The sequence below is a fragment of the Streptopelia decaocto genome, assembly GCF_964273445.1.
Source record: "Streptopelia decaocto genome assembly, chromosome: 14".
NCBI classification, from domain to species: domain Eukaryota; kingdom Metazoa; phylum Chordata; class Aves; order Columbiformes; family Columbidae; genus Streptopelia; species Streptopelia decaocto.
Window position 1 is genome coordinate 14,342,492 of NC_138669.1, and position 19,482 is coordinate 14,361,973.

The 19,482-nt window shown below is 56.4% G+C and overlaps 1 protein-coding gene across 16 annotated transcripts in view; it reads left to right on the plus strand.

Moving 5' to 3' along the window:
* CHD6 (chromodomain helicase DNA binding protein 6) overlaps positions 1 to 18,624 on the plus strand; it is an 88,621-nt gene extending 69,997 nt beyond the window's left edge. For 9 of the 16 annotated variants that reach the window (XM_082065356.1, XM_082065362.1, XM_082065348.1 and 6 more), the window contains 13 exons: positions 149 to 278; positions 549 to 609; positions 1,276 to 1,333; positions 1,986 to 2,205; positions 4,219 to 4,427; positions 5,522 to 7,078; positions 7,663 to 7,811; positions 8,097 to 8,303; positions 8,942 to 9,388; positions 10,069 to 10,260; positions 11,992 to 12,111; positions 13,140 to 13,244; positions 15,164 to 18,624. In XM_082065356.1, the coding sequence (XP_081921482.1) occupies positions 149 to 278; positions 549 to 609; positions 1,276 to 1,333; positions 1,986 to 2,205; positions 4,219 to 4,427; positions 5,522 to 7,078; positions 7,663 to 7,811; positions 8,097 to 8,303; positions 8,942 to 9,388; positions 10,069 to 10,260; positions 11,992 to 12,111; positions 13,140 to 13,244; positions 15,164 to 16,051 (4,343 nt within the window). In that variant the 3' untranslated portion in view covers positions 16,052 to 18,624. The remainder of the gene's footprint in view (positions 1 to 148; positions 279 to 548; positions 610 to 1,275; positions 1,334 to 1,985; positions 2,206 to 4,218; positions 4,428 to 5,521; positions 7,079 to 7,662; positions 7,812 to 8,096; positions 8,304 to 8,941; positions 9,389 to 10,068; positions 10,261 to 11,991; positions 12,112 to 13,139; positions 13,245 to 15,163) is intronic. The other 7 variants (XM_082065358.1, XM_082065360.1, XM_082065354.1 and 4 more) reach the window with 4 other exon arrangements.
* The last annotated feature ends 858 nt before the right edge of the window (positions 18,625 to 19,482 follow it).

Genomic DNA, 19,482 nt, shown 5'->3' on the forward strand with positions numbered 1-19,482 from the left:
TGGGGGTGAGAATTGCTGTCACAGCAGCTCAGAGAGTGAGAGCCAGGTGGGGAGCTGGGTCCCACGGAGCAGGAGGTTTGCCTGAACCAGGCTTAGGCCTAGCTTTGTGCCATCTTTCTTCTTTTTGATGGCCGGTGGCGGCTGGCAGGTTACGAGCGGTACAACGCCATGCGGGCGGACCCGGCACTGTGCTTTCTGGAGAAGGTGGGCATGCCGGACGAGAAGCTGCTCTCTGCGGAGCAGGGCATCAGCGACGGGGCCCAGGATGCTGCTGAAAGGTGGGCAGGGGATAGAGCCAGGCTCTCGGGGGCTGGCTGGCTCATTGCTGGGGCCGCGTTACCGGTGGGCAGTGACGTGGGGTGAGCTGTGTGCGGGGAGGAGGAGGGAAGCAAACTTCACAGCGGGCAGGGGGAGACGGGGGGTCCTGCCTCCCCAGTCCGAGGCAGAGGGGTGGCATGAGCACCATCCTCCGCTCCCTCCTGCTGACAGCTGGCACAGCCCAGGCGCTGTGCTGCTGCTACCAGGGGCTAATTCACTCTGTTACCCAGGGGCAGCGTGGAAAAGGAAGAGAGCAGTGGAGAAAAGCTGGAGGGGCTGCCAAAGCAGGAGGTGAGTGGGATTCCCAGTGATGGATGCATATCTGCTGGTGCCGGGCTGGCTGTCCCGGCCTGCGCTGTGGGCTTGGCTGCCTCAGCTCTGCCACAGGCACCGAGGAGCCGGCGCTGCTGGTGACCCTGCGCTGTGCCAGCTCTGTGCCGCACTGTCTGCGTGGTCTCTGCTTGCTGGAGCACGTCTTCTGCTGTTGCCTCTGGGTGTTCCCTGCAGCCCTGGGTGGCATCTGCGCCATGGGAGCTGGAGGGGACTGAAGGCTGGGGACAGCCAAGGTCGCTGGCGATCACATGCGGCTTTGGGAACCACTTGGGTCCTTGGCAAAGGAGTCAGGGGTGTCCCAAAAGAATTGGCTTCAGGAGAGAGGAAGAGCAGTGAACAGGGCAGCACGGGAGGGTGCAGGGTTCATCTGAGCAGTGGAGGCTGTCGCACTGTGACATCCTGCGCAGTTGTGTCCCTGTGGTGAACATCCCCTCCAGGCCTGGAATGGACAGCACTGTCCCTCAGACCTGTCACCTCCCCTGTCCACGCTGCTCTGACCTCATGTGCTGAGGGCACAGGACACGCAGCCCTGCCCATCCTGCCACCCCGTAGCCTGCCAGGGCCGGCGGGTGCGGGGGTTCTGTGCGGGGCTGGAGAGCCCTCTCTGATGGTTTCCTTCTGCAGGACGTCGTGGCTGCTGGGGTGGGCGAAGCCAGTGAGAAGCGGGACGAGCCAGCGGCAGGTGAGGCCGGATCTCCTGCAGTGTGTAGCCGCGCAGGGGCTGGCGCGGCACAGCCAGAGTGCTGAGGCTGGTGCTCCTGGTGGGAGGGACACGTTGCTGGGCTCCGGGACGTGCTGCTGGGCTGGGGACGTACAGCTGGGTGTTGGTGCGTCAGGCGGGTCAGGGGCCCTCCATGCAGAGTCACAAGTGACCCAGGAATGGACCTTGTGGGTCTCAAAAGAGAGTGTTTCCAGGCAAAGGCAGCCAGGGCTGACTAGAACCGTTAGTCTGCCCTTGCCTGTGCCGCCGCCTGCTTGCGATGAGCGTGCAGGGTCTCTGCAGTGGCAGTGCCGTGGGCTGGCTGGTCCTGCTGCGGAGCAGGGAGCTGCAGCCCTCTCCCATGCATGGCCTGTCCTGGGGCCGGCATTTCTACCCTCATCTCTGCCTCTGGGCCCTCTCTGAAGGAAGCTCAGACATGATGAGGCTGTGAGCCAGCAGCTTTTGGGGTGTGGAGACCCAGGGATAGTCGCCAGAGCCCCACTCATGACTGATCCCTGGTGTCCCCCATGGGATGGGAAAGGGGGGAGGCAGCTCTCAGAACCAGCCAGAGGGATGTGTGAACCTGTGGCTTTGAGTGTGCATTAAATACTAATGTCCTTGCTGATGTTTGAAGCCCAGGATGGCTCCGACTCAGACAGATCCTGCTGGCCTGTGTCATCTGCCCTCACAGCCAGACTGCGGAGGCTCGTCACTGTCTACCAGCGCTGCAACCGCAAAGAGCTGCCTCCCCGTGCCGACATGCTGGTGCCCGGTAACCATGGATACTGGCTGCAGGACGAGATGTTCAGGAGAGCCTCTGAGATGGACTCGGTGAACAAAGAAATGCAGAAAAGGTAACGCAGTGAAGGGTCCTTTCCAGAGCTGATTTAGTTGGAATCCTTGCCCCCCTGGATTCACCCAGGTAGATGCCACTACGCTGTCCGTGCAGGCAGCTGCCCGTGGGACATAGGCACGTGGGTCCTTGCTGGGCAGGGAATGCTGCTCCCGGCCACAAGGGAGCCGTGTGGCTCCAGCAGCCGGCCTGGCCGGCAAGCTGCTTCCACTGCAGTTTGCGGGCAGCAGCTGGTGACACGGTGAAAGGGAGTGAGGGGACAGCGCATCAGGGTCAAATCCAGCATCTGTGGGGCCAGGATCGCCCCAGCCCTCGCAGAGCGGGTGCTGCTGAGCAGCGCTGTACTGGGGACACACCGCGGGTGAGGGGCGAGCACTGTCACAGCGCACGTGCGCAGCCCTTCTGAGCCCCGTGGCTCTCACGCCGCTGCATTAACCTCCTGCTCGTGGCCTCGGGAGCCCGGTGGTGACATAACCTGGGCTGCGCTCCCGTAGTGTTTGCATCCCAGTAAGTGGAAGGACTGTGGCGCCATCCTGGCACCCTGGGTGACTCTGCAGAGCCCAGGGAGGCTGTGCGGCAGGTGGTGCCTCCATCGATCTGGTCCCCAGTGCACAGGCCTGGGACCTCCTGACACAGGGACTCTCTGTGCTCAGCACCCCTCAATGGCTTTGTCTTCTGTGAACTTGTCCCGGTGGCAGGGACCCACATAAGTGCTCGGTGTCTGTGCTGCCCTGTGCTCTCTGTTCCTTGTTTGGAAGCCACTCCAGCCCACTCACCTTCCCTCCCCCTTTCCTCTCCCCTTCCTCTGGATGACTTCCAGTTATACCACCCCCTTTTCAAAGTGGGGCCATCAGTGGTTGTGCTGGGGACACCACAGCTGCCTGGTATTTCCTGCTCTTTAATTCTGTGGGCTTTTCTTTTTGTGGGTCTCCTTACAGGAGTGTCCTAGGCAGTTTCCCACCAGCCTTTAATTGGAGGCCTTTCAGCAAACTCCCCTTTGGGCTCCTTGTTTTCATCATTGATTTTTTTATTAACTTCTTGTTATTCTCCTTTTTGGGATGAAAAATCACTGCAGAGGGCTCACAACCCCTGGGAGCAGCTGTGGAAATTCTGGTCCAGGTGTATTTTGGTCATCTGGGGTGTGCTGTGGGTGCTGTTACCCCGTCTGTTCTCCCTTGACATGTCCCAGCTGCTGGTGCTGGCTCAGAGCTACACTTCAGAGGAGTTGAATTTTGACTTTCTTCACGTATCACCACCCACCTTGCTCTGCCTGACCTGCTCCTGCACTTGTCCTGCAGTTTGCACCCTGGGCTGTTCTCTGGGGCCTGTTTCTCTGTGCTGTATTTTCCCAGGATGCTCTTCACTATCTCAGTCCTCAATTATTCCTTTGAGAGATCCCCACGAGGTGAAAGCTCAGAGTGAAAGTTGTGCTCTAACCGTGCTGTAACAGAACCACGTCACCATCAGCGGGGAGGGGGTGACACCCAGGGTCCCAGGACTCAGCAGGGTGGATGGTGTTTGTTACTGGGACTCTTACAGCAAGGAACCCCAGGCCCCGTTTCCCTCTGGCAGAGGCTGGATGGAGAGCAGGTCTGCAGGACCTTCCTCTCTAATTCCTGGAGCAGAGACTTGGCCTTTCCGTGGGGGTGATGACACAACCCGATGTGGCAGGAAGAGAGTGGGGAAGACAGGGTTGTGCCTCCCCAGAACTGCTGGAGCCGGCGCCCCGTTGGCAGCACAGCCAGGAGCTGCACTTTGTGGCTTTTCAAACAGCCCAGAGTGGCTTTTCAACAATGAACTGAGAGCCACAGGGCCCATGGCCTTTGCCTCTCCTTGCTGTGCACCATAAGGATCTCAGGTTGTGGTGGTCTCCCCAGTGTGTTCCTCCTGGCAGCTCCCCCAAAACCATTGGGCAGTAACTAGATAGTCCTGTGTGACCCCGCACCTGGTGCTGTGCCCATGCTGGGACCAGAACGTCTCTCAGTGCTGTCTGTGTCTCCTCCCTGCCCCACAGGTGGACCAGGAGGGAGCAGGCAGATTTCTACCGCACCGTCTCCTCCTTTGGGGTTATCTATGACCAGGAGAAAAAGATCTTTGACTGGGCCCAGTTCCGAGCTATCTCTCGACTGGAGAAGAAGACAGATGAGAGCCTGGAGAAGTACTTCTACAGCTTCGTGGCCATGTGCAAGAATGTCTGTGGTCTCCCACTGTGGAAGGAGGATGGTGAGTGGAAATTGCGTAGCCTGTGGGGGTGTAATGGTAGGTCCAGGTATCCATAGGTTAGAAATGGAGAGAAAGGGAGGAGTTTTGGGGACAGCTGGTGGCAGCGAGATGCTGGGCAGGCTGTGGCTTGCAGAAGCCACGTGCATTTCTGGCTGCCTTGTCACCACCATGTGCCACTACCCTGGTGCAGTGCAAAGGCAGGACAGCCCTGTGCGCTCAGCCCCTGCTCTCACAGGTCTCACAGAGCTCGCCCATGAAATCACAACCAATTTTATCCAAGACAGCCAGCTCTAGATGTGAGGGAGGAGAAGGAGAGAAGCAGCAGATCACGTCTTCTCCACACTGACGCTGAGGGTTGTTTGGGCGATCTGCATTGCTGCTTTCTTTCCGAGCATCTCTCAGCCGGCGCTGTCAGTGCCTGCACAGAGCCCGTGCTGTGGCGTAGCTGAGCAGGGAGCTCTGCCGCAGGGCAGGGGGGGCCGAACCCGCCGCAGGAGGCTCGGGCAGCCTGGCCAGCACACGGGGCAGCCGTCAGCTCGGGGTGCCCTGCAGAGCCCCCATGAACTGTCACCGTGCAGGACGTGGCAGATGAAAAGCTGCCTGGGGGCTATTTAAACACAAAGCAATGTGCTTTTAACAACAGCGGGAAGGATTTTGTCTCAGAGCTGTCAGGAGGTCTGGTCTCAGGCGCAGTTCCTTGTGTGTGTTGATGCCTTAGGTAGGTGTTCCTCGGCGAAAGAGCTGCAGGAGTTGAGGGACTCCCTTCCCTGAGAACCTGCTGAAGAGCTGCCAGAGGCAGGGCCAGGCAGCTCCAGCACTGCTGGCGCTGATGGGGCAGCGCTCAGAGCGACTCTGAAATCCTCTGCCGCTCTTGGTGCAGCTGCCAGAGTCGCGAGTTCACTCCTGTGAGTCCGTTCAGTGCCAAATGAGTGGAGGGTGGTGAGACTGGGAAAAGAAGCCTGAGCGGTGTCTACAAGCACTGCCCCACCTCACCTGCAGTCTGAGCCAGAGTTCACACTCACCTTGCTCACCACTGCTCTGAGTAACTCATCAGTCTGTGTAACGGGGCCTTGGCTTTACTGTCCCTGCTGCAGGTCCCCCCGACCCTGACATCTACGTGGAGCCCATCACGGAGGAACGTGCTGCCAGAACCCTCTACCGTATCGAGCTGCTGCGAAAGGTGCGCGAGCAGGTGCTCAAGTGTCCGCAGCTCCACGAGCGGCTCAAGCTGTGCCGGCCGAGCCTCTACCTGCCGGTGTGGTGGGAGTGTGGCAAACATGACCGGGACCTGCTGATCGGCACCGCCAAGCATGGCCTGAATCGCACTGACTACTACATCATGAATGACCCCCAGCTGTCTTTTTTAGATGCATACAGGAACTATGCCCAGCATAAAAGAACGGGGCTCCCAGGCCCAGAAACCCTGTGCTGCCTTTACCCGACTAACTCCAAGCTCTACAGTTCCCCTCTGTACAGCCAGGTGGACCGGACTTGCGAATCCCTGGAGAATGAAGCTGAGAGTCACATCAAGCTAGAAACTGTAGACAACCCCATGTCCCAGGCTGGGCACAGTCCCCCGCATGCAAACTGTGAAACTTTCATGTCTAAAGTCCGGGACATCATTTCCAGTAACTACGACGAGAGCTCTCTGCCGGACTCGCTGGTGTGCATGATGTACGACGAGAAGGCCTGTAACAGCGAGCAGAGCTCCCTCGCCCGAGACAGCCCGAGTTGCACAGATGTTGGAAGCAGCGTTGCTAAGCTCTCTGAGGGCAAACTGGAGGGGGACGAGGATCCATCCAGCTGTGATGCAGATGCCATGAGAGAGACTCCCTTCCTAGGGGGTTTGCAGGTGGGCTGTGAGCGCATGGACAGTCAGAATGAGGACGCTGAGCCTTCCCCGGCCACCCCCGACAGCGGTCCTGCCCCCGCGGAGCTGTGCGAAGCCTTGCCGCGGAAGGGAGACCTCGCCAGCCCCGCGCCAGCGCTGCCTGCGCGCGGGGCCATGGAAGAGGTCATGGGCGTGGGGCTCTACAGTCCCGGTCTTCATAACTATGACATAAAGGTTCCTCCTGAGCAGAGGTTCATCAGTTTGCTGCAGGAGAAAGGAATGGAGGCAAAGTCAGGGCCAAGCCAGAGCCACAGCGAGGAAGATGAGGAGGAAGAAGAGGATGATGATAACTCTGAGGCAGCAGCAGATGTTGTGGGAGGCTTGAGTGGTCCCAGGACCAGTGCCGGTTGTGGCCCCGATGCTAATGAACTGGGGGGCAAGGAGCAGAACTCTGGCCTCCCCACACCTGAGGACACTTGCCCAGAAGACGTGAATGGCGAGAGAGAGTCGCTGGGGCTGGGGACACCCGAAGCGCTGGGGGAGCCCGGGCCGGAGGGCAGGGAGGACCATGGCCTGGATGAGGAGAGCAGCCTGCAGCACTCACCGGGCCCAGCTCAGAGCCAGGCTCTCAGCCTGCCCACACCGCTGCTGGGGGCCCCCGGGGCAGGGCCCCCCCATGCCTCAGGGGAGGCCTGGGGCCGAGGGGCCGAGGGGCTGGCCGGCTGCAGAGACACCCTGCACCCCCAGCCCCAAGGGGCAAAGCAAGAAGAGTGTGAGGACAGAGACGAGGGGGAGAAAGCCTGCAGCAGCCAGAGCCAAGGTACGGTCCTGAGAGCTCCCTCTGGTTGACAGTCACCTCCAACTGGGGTGGAGGTACCTGCTGTGCTCCCAAAGCCTTGGGGCTGCCGAGCCCCTGGAGCAGCCTCCCCTCTACAGGAGCTGGGGTCCCGCTCGCTGGTGTCCTTGGGGGACAAAGGGTTGGTGGCTACATTTGCCAGCAGGGCTGGCCAGAACCCCCGTCCTGAGCCCAGGCAGCCCCTCTGCCATGAGCAGCCCGTGGAACGCAGACCACCTGCCTGGCACAGCGCGCTGCCTGGTGAGCAGCTCCTTCTGGAACGGCCTGTGCCCTCCTCCTCTCCTGCCCGGGGTATGAGGATGGTCGGGGTGGGGGCCACTGCAGTACAAGCCTCCCAGACTCGGCCCAGTGGAGCACTGGCCCTTCTTGAGCAGCATGGGCCACCTGCCGTGACCCGGGGCTGCTGCAGCTCTTGGTGGCTGGTGGGGGAGCAGGACCCTTGCGAGGCAGCTGGGCGCTGGGATGGGAAGGTGCGAGGAGTTGCTCCATCTCCAAGACAGTAAGACAGGCAGGGCAGTGATGGGCTCTGTCCTCTGTTGCTTTCTCAGATGGTCCGGAGAAGTACTTGGAGGAAGAGAGCAAGAGTTCTGCTTCTGTCCTGCCTGGAGAGATGGACGACCTTCAGGATGCCCGCGCACCGACCATAGCCCAGCTGCTGCAGGAGAAGACACTTTACTCCTTCTCTGAGTGGCCTAAGGTGAGTTTAAAATGAACACTGCTGGTACTGCAAGTGTTACAGCGTAGCCCTGACCAGCAGTGGCTCACACAGCCCCAGCTCTTCCTCTTGCTCCTCCACACAGGGCTGCCCACTGGTGCTGCAACGGGCCTGCTCTTCCCAAGCACCGGGGCCATGGACACGCCTGCCCCAAAGCAGCTCCCTGCCCAGCTGAGCTCACTGGGCCTGGCTTTGTCTTTAGTCCTGAGATGACACACAAGTCAGTCGTTTGAGTCCCAGCCTGGCACCATCCAATTCTGTTTGCAGGACCGTGTGATCATCAACCGCATTGACAACATCTGCCACGCCATCCTGAAGGGCAAGTGGCCTTCCTCCAGCCAGCAGTTCGAGACACAGAGCCTGCTGACAGCCCCGGCGGTGGCCAGCAACGCCGGCAGCAGGAACAGCTTTGCCGAGTCAGAAGCCCCCGATCCCGGCTTCAGTAACGGGGTGTTAATCTCACAGGTACAGAAGGTGAGGGGGGCCCTGGGGCAGGGACAGGTTTGGGACTCGGGGGTGAACCGTTGCCCAGAAGTGCTCAGGAGTTTCCCAAGTGGAGCTGGGGTTTTCACAGCCTCTTGGTGCCGCTTGTGGTGTGTAACACATGGCCTGAGCCACTGGGTCCTTTCTGCTGAGAGCTCCTGGTGTCCAACTGCACCCTCAGCCCCTGCCAGCCCTCCTCCCCTCTTGGGAAGGTGGCTGCTCAGCGGCAGCTCTGGAGGCACTTCCAGAGTCAGCACTGGAAGCACCCGACATGTTCGGGGGGGAAGGGGACACTGCGGTGCCCGTCATTCACCAGCTGTCTCACCCCCTCTCGCTGCTGGACACAGTGCAGACAGAAGCTGCCGGCCTGGGACTGAAGCCTGGCTGCCCAGCAGCTGGCAGAGCACCCAGGGTACAGCACCTGGAGGATCACAGTGTGTGTGAGGGTGCTCCTGCACCAGCCCTGCACAGCGACACAGAGCCGAGCTGTGCTCTGGGACAGGGCATCCCTCGGGGCTGCTGCGGAGAGGCAGAAGAGCCTGACCATTAGTTCTGTTGCTTTGAAGAGCTGTGGTCCCTGGGCGGTGTGCGACCAGCTGTGACCCTCTCCATGGCTTTGATCCACACAGGAAGGTTTCCTGGCCCCAGCCTTCGCAAAGGAGGAGCGGAAGCACAGGAGGCCCTATGAGTTTGAGACGGAGAGAGATGCCAAACAGAGGAGCCTGGAGCAGCTGGCAGCAGCCCACATTCATCCACCCATTGTGCTCAACGGCTGGCGCGATGCAGCGGTGGACTTGTCCAGAGCCTCTGACGGTTCCCCAGGGAACTCCTCTCCTTTCCCCCTGACCACCAACATGGCCAAACTGGGGACTGTCAACACCCTCCAGGGCTCCCTGGGCATGGACTTGTCTGGCATCCTGCAGGCAGGGTTAATCCATCCTGTCACGGGACAAATTGTAAACGGCAGCCTCCGAAGAGACGATGCTGCCATGAGGAGGAGACGGGGCAGGAGAAAAAATGTAGAAGGGATGGACCTCATCTTCTTGAAGGAGAGGCCTCTTCCTACCAGGCTGCAGGTGGGTTGATGCTCCCCCCATTTTACGTGGCCCTGATGGACTTGGCATGATTTGTCTCACGGTCCAGCTGTCCCCTATAAGCTCTGCTGTCCGTGACAATGCAGGACCTCCTCCAGGACAGCTTCCTTGTGCGGGAGCAGGCAGGAGCAAATCCTGCTCTAGAGAGGGAGGGAGGTTTTCCCTCTGGCCTGCAGCATTCCACTTGGAGTGTCAGGGTGTTATCAAAAGCAGCTGTCCCACTTCAGGGGTGTCTGGGGTTAGAGAACATGAGGAAAGGTCCTTGACTGCCTTGGACCACTGGCCAAGAGCCTCCTGCCCCCTTTCTCCTTCTACCCCGGGATCCACCCAAAGATGAATGGGGCTCTGGGAGCAAGACCAGTCTGTCTAGACCACTTTTAGGAGTGATCTGGGGGCAAGTTGGTCCTTCTGGTGAATGGGGTGTTTCCAGGGGAGTTCAGAAACATCTCCCAGCCCTCTCTGCCCTCCCACGCCACCTGTGCTGGGAACTGAGCAGACACGTAATGCCATGGTGGGGTGGTGGTTTAAGGAACAGGCACTGGGAGTCTGGATGAATCTGTGTGGTGGGAGCAGATGCCCTGCTTTGGGAGCTCTGCCTTGTGTGTGCACGTGCATCACCACGCGCTGCTGACGGGCTGTCCCTGCTGCTCCCTCCACACCAGGATGTTCAGGAGGATCAGCCGCAGCCCCCCCACAACAGCCCCCTCCCCGACGGGCCGGTTGCTGCTACCTCAACCCCACAGCCGGTCCCAGCTGCAGGCGGCCAAGCAGAGAAGGCCGTCCCCAATAAGAGTCTCCTCGACTGGCTCCGGCAGCAGTCCGACTACACACTCGACGTTCCCAGCTTTGGCACAGTAAGGGTGGCCTGCGGTGGCACGTCTGTCTGTCTGTCTGTGTGCCTGCTTTGTGTGTCGCCCTTTGTGTTAGGTTTTCTGCAATTGCTCTGGAGTTCAGGGCTTCCACAAGTGTCTCAAATGCAGCCTTTTTTCCCGTACCGTGGCTTGTGGTGTTCACCAGGGCTATCTGGGAGGTTCATCACACGTCTGGGAGGCGGGCACAGTGAAGGGCGCTTGCTGAGCTGTGTCCTCCCTCCCCAAGGTCCGTTCTGCAGCCCCAGTGCATCCATCTGCCCGGTGCACAGTTAGTCCAACGTCTTGCAGAAGCATCAGGGATGGGGAAAGAAATGGGAAAAGGGATTTGGGATGCTCAAGGTTTGTCTGCGTTGCTCCCTTTCACCTGGGGGCATTCTAGGCAGTGCCGTTGTATTAAATAAGATTCCCAGATAAGGGGAAACCTCCTCGCTTTAATAACTGGATGAAGCAGCTGCACAGGCTGCAAAGGCTGCGGGTGCGTGACTGTGGGTGCCGTCAGAAAGCAGAATGGCAGAGAGCGGGGTGCAGAGTCTGTCTGATTCTTCTTGCTGTCTTATAAGCGTCTACCTCTTGGTTTCATAGGTTGCTTTGCTCCAAGTCTGAGCTTTAGCTGTTAGACCATGTGGTAGGCGGAGCACAGGCTGTAAAACACAATAGGAAGAGATATGGTAGTCTGTGCATCTTGGTCCTAGAGACTGGTGTTCCCAAGGCACACAAGGATTCCCTGGAGCTGGGAGCTCAGGCGAGCTGTGTTCAGGAGCTCACGAGGGATGAAGAGCCCAGGGTTTGCTCAAGCAGGATGGCCCTGGCTTTTCAAAGTCCAGAGGCAGGTGCAGCTCTGTGCACAAGGCCAGGCTCCCAGGAGCACTGAGAGAAGCAGGCAGATGGTGGAGCAGGCATGGAGGTGCCTTCTCACTCCTTTCCATTGCCCCTGCCTTCCCCGGGGCTGACTGGAGCTTGCCCAGCCTGGCCATGCCGCTGGTGAACCTCCAGCGAGCCCCAGCGCCCTGGGCCAGCCCCACGGGGTCTCCCGGTCAGGGCGGGTGTCCTCTCTCCGGGTGGGATGGATTGGAAGCTCCTTGGGGTACTGCAGCAGCTCTGCTTGTTGAAGGACAGACCAAGCTCTCAGGAACAGCCTCTGGTAGTTCATTGTAATGCCACATCCTTGCGAGCGCGTTGTCACCAGGACTCGGTGCATGTGGTGGGTGTGCAGCAGCTCAGCTGTAATGCTCTAGGTTGCAGTCCTGAAAGCTCTGATCCCAAAGAAAGGAGGTGCGGCAGCTCTGCAGTGGGAACAGCTGAAATAGGAGTGAAACAAAGCACAGATGAGCTGGTGAAAAGCAGTAGCTGTATCAGAGTGACGGGAGATGGTGCACACAGACCTGTTCTCTCTTTCTAGATGTAGCAAATGCCCCATTTACAGATGCACATACATGAATTGGCAGCGGGTTACAGTTTTAGGATTGGAAGGGAATTAGGAAGGGCTGGAGCAGTCTAAGTGGGGTACACTGAAAACCCCTTTACACCTACAAAACCCCCTTGTGCTCATTTGAGGGCTGCCCTGTGGCAGGGCCCAGCCTGTGCTCCCAGCCCAGTCTGCAGGGACACGCTGTCCCTTGGGATCTCATCTGTGCCGCTCTCCTGCAGCGCTTGTAGCCATCCAGGCTCATTAAGCTGTCTGGTCTCATTAACGTTGTCTTGTTTGCACTCCAGAGTTTTTCAGACAAGCCCAAGCAGAGGAGGCAACGCTGCAAGGACCCCAGCAAACTGGACATTAGCTCACTCTCAGGAGAGGAGCGGGTGCCTGTGGTACATAAGGGTACCGGACGGCGGGTGAGTGAAGGCCCGTTCTGTGCTCTGCCCTTGGTGTCCTGAAACGCTGAGCAGACCCCGAGCTCACCTGGGGGGAGATTTAATCCAGAGAAGCCTGTGGATGGGACAAAAGTCTGGAACACGTCACTGATCTACACTATCCTGTGATACATGTCTGCCCGAGGGGACACAGACCTGCGATATAAGTGACTTTCTATGTGAAGTAAGGGAAGTCTGAGCGTTCGGCCTTGCCAGGGTACACAGACCCCGCAATGGCTGAGGGATTCAGCCTTTGGTTTTAAAGCCACCATCAGCACAGCCCTGGCTGGTGCTTCCCCTCCCGGATTGAATCGCTCCCCTTGAATTCACTAAAATATGCCACAAACTGTAGTACTGCCTTGCAAATACCTTTGTTTTCTTCCTCCTTACGAGGTGCAGGCAGAGCACACTAATACCCATCCAAGTGCTGGGCATGCGGGAAGTGGAGGGTTTGAAGGGCTTTTTCTTGCTTACTGAGCAAGGAGTGTGGATTTGCTTGTCTACAGTTTAGTCTCTGGTGCACTGATGTTCACCTCTCGGAGTGAGAAGGGATGTTCAGGGATACTTTCCACCCAGATTCTTAGGGACACTTAGGACTGCACTAGGGCGGAAGGGGATGTGACATTAATCACATCTAAAACTGAAACTAAAGAGTGAGGCAGAAAGAGGCTGTTTTCAGCCACATTTGTGTTTCCCTCTGTGACACCCACAATGGCCATTGGAGACCTGGGTGAATTGGTGGCCTTCATGGATGTCCTGTCCCCATCGCTTGTTCGTGGGGAGGGTGACGGGATGGGCCACAGAGGCTGAACTTGCCTTTCCCCCTGAACGGTGTGTCTGGAGGCAGCAGGCGCTACCGAGTCCTGCAAAGACGGGTAGTGAGGGAGGATCCTCTGCCCCAGCCAAAGTGCAGCCCAAAGCAAGGAGTTAGGGGAAGTGTAATCGTATTTCTTGTATTCTTTTCATAACTCTTTCTGCAATAGAGGTCATCCTTCTGCTGTGTTTTATAGTTAGGGGGAGCCACAGCACCAGCATTGAAGGAATTGCCAAGGTGGCTTGATGCAAACTTGGAGTATGCTGTTGCAGCTGACTGGGCTGACATTGTTAAGCTTTCAGTAAGTTAGAGCTTTTGGAGAAATCTGTATCATGTCATCTTTTCTTTCCCGTCCCCATCCCCACAACCTTTCTCCAGTGAGGATGCGGGCGCTGCGGGCAGGCGCTGGGGGGGATGGCGGCAGGGCCGGCGGCACCGGGACGCGCGGGGCAGCGGGAGGTTGGGTACGTGCCACCGCGCGGCACCGCGGCCGGGGAAGGACAGGAGGGGCTCCGCGCCCTGGGAACGGGGCTCGGCCGCTCAGGGTGACTGTCCGGAAAGCCTCGGGATGCTTAAAAAGAGCAGGGCCAAGAGAAACGTCCTAGGAGCTGTAATGCACCTCAGGTGCTGGATAGCTGAGAGTGGACAAAACACATCCTTGTGGGGCAAATTTTCAAAAATACCCTCAGCCAAGGCTTTTCATTGACTGCTGCAAACCCTGCCTGTGCGGCTCTGGGCCTGGGAACGGCCCCGGAGGTCCCAGGGCTCAGACAGGCCAGGGCCAGGACGGAGCGTCACCCGCCCCGGCCACTCACCCTGTTTGTCACACCAGTCCCAGGAGGAGGAGGAGGAGGAGGAAGAGGAGCGCTCCCGGGCACACAGGCACTGCCGACCACCCCTCCCCAGCCTCTCCAGGCTTCTCCTGCCTCCCTCTTGCTGCTCCCGGGTTTTGGGGGTGCCGTGCTTTGTGTGACACCCTTGCAGGGGGCTGGAGGGAGAGGCAGTTGGCTTAGAGGTTTGTCCCGCTCTCAAATTTGCTTTTAATTAGTGCTGGGGATTTGACATGGTCTGTCCCACTGCCCGGGAAACAGCTCCCCGTCCAGCCTGCCAGCAGCGCCTGTTCTAGGTGCCCAGCACCTAGAGCTGGCAGCTCTTCCTCACCTTCACTTGCAGGGGACGGCGCCTGTGCTGGTAGAACGGCCGTGTACCCGCCCGCCGCCCCGGCACCCGCTCGGTTCGGCGGCTGCGCGCCCGTGAGCATTCGCACCCCAGCCCCATTGGCACTTTGCTTTTGGCCATTGTGTGCCCGTCCTGGCCCCGGCGTGCGGAGGGACGTCCGCTGTGCGGGCGCTGGGCCAGGCGGGAGCGCGGGCACCGCCGCCCCAGTCCCATGCGGGTGTCCCTCGTGCCAGGCGAGCAGAGCAGAAGAGTCTCCTCTCCGGGCAGTAGCCGTGCTGTGCAGAGTCACTTGATTCAAGTTTCTGCACCGCAGGTGTCAATGGGAAATGTTTTTCTTACTTAAATCTGTTACTTGAAAAGGTTTGAAAGAGCGGTGATGCCACAAAGAAAATGCTTAAGTGTCTGTGATGAGGTTGCTGAAAAATTGAGTTTTAAACCACACTATGGACACCCGCTGCGTAACCGGGCAGTCTCACCCAGCTGTGGCCGCTGGGTTCCAATCCCGTATCTCAATGCTCAGAAGAACCTTCCTGGTGTCTCAGTGGAGCTCTAAGCAGGAGCTCCTCAGACAGTGTGTCCTCTGTCTATGTGCCATCCCACACCGCTTTGCTGTCCTGCAGAGCATTGAAAATTTGGCTGTTTCCATCTAAAAGACATGATTCTTCACCAGTCGCTGAAGCAGCGATGGAAGGTGGGAAGGGAGCTAAGCTGGCATCGACACGAGCTGCCCCGGTGCTTCTGGGGTTGTGAACGGCCGACGCTGAGGGCCTGGGTGAAAACACGGGGTGAACGTGTGTGTCCTCCTTTCCTCTTGGCGCGTTTTGCCACTGCGGTATCATGCCAGGGTAGAGAGAGGGTTTTTTGCATTTGGCAGCATCCCTTGGGGAAAAGTTGTGTGTGCCTCTCAAATTCCATATCATGTAGGGAAATATTTCTGTGCTGGCAACATCTGGGATGCAGATGCGAGCACAGAAAAGCCAGATTTCCTTTGCTGCAGTAATAACTGTCGGGTGTTTTCTGTTGTGTGTGTTTCATTTTCAGGGCTACTTACCGGAAAGCAAATTCAATCGCATCCTAACCGAGCCCGTGCTCCGAGACGTGGGGCCCCGCCGCAGGGGGAGAAGGCCCCGAAGCGAACTCGTTAAAGGCCCTGGTGTTGTTGCAGATTCTTCTTCTGGAATGGGACCATTGTTCATGAATGGACTGATTGCTGGGATGGATCTAGTGGGACTTCAGAACATGAGAAACATGCAAGGGATCCCTCTGACCGGGCTGGTTGGCTTTCCCGCTGGGTTCGCCGCAGTGCCCGCCGGCGAGGATGTGAAAAGCACCCTCAGTATGTTGCCCATGATGCTGCCGGGCATGGCCACCGTACCCCAGATGTTTGGCGTTGGAGGACTTCTCAACCCCCCCATGACAACGACCTGTACTGCGACTGCTCCGACTTCGTTAACAAGCACAACGAAAAGCGGTACAGCCGGCGCAGAGAAAGCTACTGAGGACAAACAGAGCAGCCAGGACGTGAAAAAAGAAACTCTCTCAGAAGATAAGCCTGGTCCTAGTTCGTTTTCTAATCAGACAGAATCCGCAATAACTACCAGTAGTCCTGTAGCTTTTAACCCGTTTCTCATCCCAGGGATGTCTCCTGGACTGATCTATCCCTCCATGTTCCTGTCCCCCGGCATCGGCATGGCGCTGCCCGGCATGCAGCAGGGCCGGCACGCCGAGCCCGCCCTGGAGAGCCAGAAGCGCAAGAGGAAGAAGGCGAAGGGGGAGTCGGCACAGCCAGAGCCAGAAACTGTCCCGCTGCCCGAGAAGGACGCCGCCAACGGCCAGAACTGTACAGAGCAACCGCCGCCTCCGTCGGCAGAGAAGGAGCGGGACGGAGCAGCGGAGGAGGAGCGCGAAGCGCCTCGCGATACCGATTAGAACTTCTGTTTCATTGAAAAAAAAAAACACAAAAAGATTGTGGCTTGTGAGTTTCTTATCCCATAAACTCTTTGTTACTTACCCTCCCGCCCCACTCCGCCTTCATAAACCTGTGTTTCCATGAGTAATATTATCTACCTAATTCCCTGTCAGAAAAAACTCTGGTGACATACTACATGTTAATAGTTGCAGGGTCTTGCCACTTTATTAGATAAACAGTGTTGTCTAGCTAGTATGGGAGGCACCGAATTCTTGTTCTGTTTTTCCAGCCGTTCATCCCAGCCGACGATAGCAAATCCAGTACTCGGTCACCCCCGCAAATTGCTCACTCCTTTGAGAAGAAAAAGCAGCAGAAACACAAGAGCAAAAGAAAAGTCTTTGCCTCTTGGTCTACACGCAGACAAGGGTCTTTCTGTCTACAGCGACACTGAGCGAAAAGCCTGTATTTGGGGGTAAAAAGCACAGCTATAGTAAGTGCTAATGTGTATTTTTGATTTAAAGTATTTCCCTATTTTATCATGGTTACTAGAGTAGTAGTATAGACAGAAGTATATAACTAATGATTGAAAATGCATATATTCATTTCTTTGAAAGGAAAAAACCATAACTGGTAGTGATATAATTTCTTTATCACCCCCACCTCAAAGGTCCGGACACAAACTGCAGCGAGCGAAAATATGACATAGACATTCTTTTGTATTTTTTAAAACCAAAGTTTGGTTTTACGTTACGTGGAGTTTAGTTGCCCTTTCCTCGATAGTTATGAGAACTTTTCGGCTTGAGCTGGAAAGGTTTTGCACATCTTGCATGACTTTTTTGGGATTGCTGTACCCGTAGCTACCGGTCTCTTCATTGTTCTGCTGGTCTTTGGTTCTCTATGGCGTTAGTTCTCATCTATGGCATTAGAAGTGCTGTAAGGTATTGTTTTTCCAACCATGAACAGGCCACATTGATTTTAATGCTGTTGTATGAACACTGAGGCTTTTTGAGTTACGTTTTCCACTCCTTACCCCAGACGCAACGTCCTTTCAGCAAACCAGGGCCAGGCTGTGCCCAGCTTGGCGAGTCCTCCGAGACGGACCGTGGAGACTTTCAGAGCCTGGGTTTCTTCTTTTCTAGCGTTAGACTGTGAAGAGACGACCTTGGCTGCTTCTTTCCATTCCGTTTGCTGTCGAGCAGTGTTTCCCAGTCCCACCCCCATTGGCAAACGATTCTGACGTCTGCATTTCGCACGGACAGGGGTCGTGGCGCCGGCCCCGCCGCTCCGGGTGCTGAGGCTCCAGCGCAGGCTCCTTCCCGCGCTCCTCCTCTCGCTTTTCTTCCACTTGGGCTTGTTCTTATTCGCAGCTCATGGTTTGAGACTTGAAATAACCCCACAGGGAGATGGGGGCAGGCTGGGGGGGCTGGCAGCGTGCTAGTCATCGGTTCCACTTTGGGTTGTCACAATTTACTGTATTTTTTACTTATTTTCTGTTACAGTTGTGCTAATTTATCGGATGGTCCAAATGTTTTGACGTAACTATTTCAGTTTGCATTATTTATTTATGATGCTATTTTGTCATTGTCTTTTATACATTTGGGGTTATAAATGATGTACATGTTAAAATTAGCATCTCAAAGAAGTCTGTTACCCATGGGCTAAAAAGCATTTGGTTTCTATTCTCACGGAATATTTTCCCAGTTTACTGGATTGGATGAGTTTGTTTTTTAAGTATGTAACCAATCATAATACACACACCCCCCCCCCGATAATTAAATGTGTTCTATTTAATAACATCCTTGTAGCATAGATACTGTATCACTATCGACAGATTTCTTAGAAATGCTGCTATCGCTATTTAACTAACCTTTGGTTCCGTTTTGCCTCCAGTGGAAGCAGAAAGGGTTTTTCAGCTGTTAAATCCAAAATCAATATAATTTATTTATGTAAAAAAAAAAAATCACGATTGATATATTTTTGAACCTTTTAAGTACTAACTTTCTTTTTATTCAGTAGAACATGTACTTGCCCTAAATCCTTAAAATACAAATGCTATAAAACTTCATTTATCTTCAACGCCTTACTGTGAATGGATACGGAAACCTCTTCTTCATGTCGCGGGACGGTTGTTCCAGGGTTACACGCGTAAGGAACAGGGTTTCAAGTTAAACTGATTTCATTAGCCAGCATGCTCTATACCTTGTTCTTCCTTATCAGACATGTATGCTGTGTCTCTGGGTGTTTAGGCTTCTCTTTGGCTGCTACTTTGTGACCCTTTTGCAACCCGATATACTCTGTGGATCATTTAGACTGTAAGGCCTAAGCGGCTCCTTCTTCTTTTCCATCATATCCAAACCAAACGCCAGATTTCCACCGGTTTTCATGGCTGCTCACACAAACATACATTCTTCACCAAATGTGCTAACAAAATAAACTGTCTGTGCTCTCGAACATGGATTTAAAGAAAGAGATTTAAAGGTCAGATTTTTATTTTTTTAATTTAGTGACTAGATGCTTATCTTTCGAACTGGGCAGAGCCTTGCTACAGATGTATATAATCTTTTTCAGCAAATATATGTGAATGTTGAATTCACCCGACTCAGTGATAAACGTTACTTGCCTTTTTCCAGCACGACCCCGTGGAGAAGCTGCAGTGACCGCGCTCGGCCCCGCTGCGCCAGCGGCTCTTGCACCAGTGCTGTGCCGGGGGGTTAACTCGCCATGCTGGGTGGGTTAACTCGCCATGCTGGGTGGGTTAACTCGCTGTGCCGGGGGTTAACTCGCCATGCCGGGGGGTTAACTCGCCATGCTGGGTGGGTTAACTCGCCATGCTGGGTGGGTTAACTCGCTGTGCCGGGGGTTAACTCGCTGTGCCGGGGGTTAACTCGCCATGCCGGGGGGTTAACTCGCCATGCTGGGTGGGTTAACTCGCTGTGCCGGGGGTTAACTCGCCGTGCCGGGGGGTTAACTCGCCATGCTGGGTGGGTTAACTTGCTTTGCCATGGGGGGTTAACTCGCCATGCCAGGTGGGTTAACTCGCTGTGCCGTGGGATTTAACTCACTGTTCCACAGGGATTAACTTGCTGTGCTGGGTGGGTTAACTTGCCATGCCATGTGGGTTAACTCACTGTGCAATGGGGGTTAACTCACCATTCTGGGTGGGTTAACTTGCTGTGCCATGGGGACTAACTCGCCATGCTGGGTGAGTTAACTCGCCGTGCTGGGTGGGTTAACTCACCATGCCGTGTAAGTTAACTTGCGTTTCGGGATGGCTGGGGCAGCCCGGGCTCCGTGGCAGGTTAAACACGTGGCCTGTGCCGACCTGTGTCACCCGGAGGGACAGTCAGGAACCCCCACACCAGCTACAGCCCTTCACACCTACACCACAGTTCCCAGCAGGAGGGGTTCGGTTCCTCCTACTGAGAAATTCAGCATCTCCATCTAAGCCTTG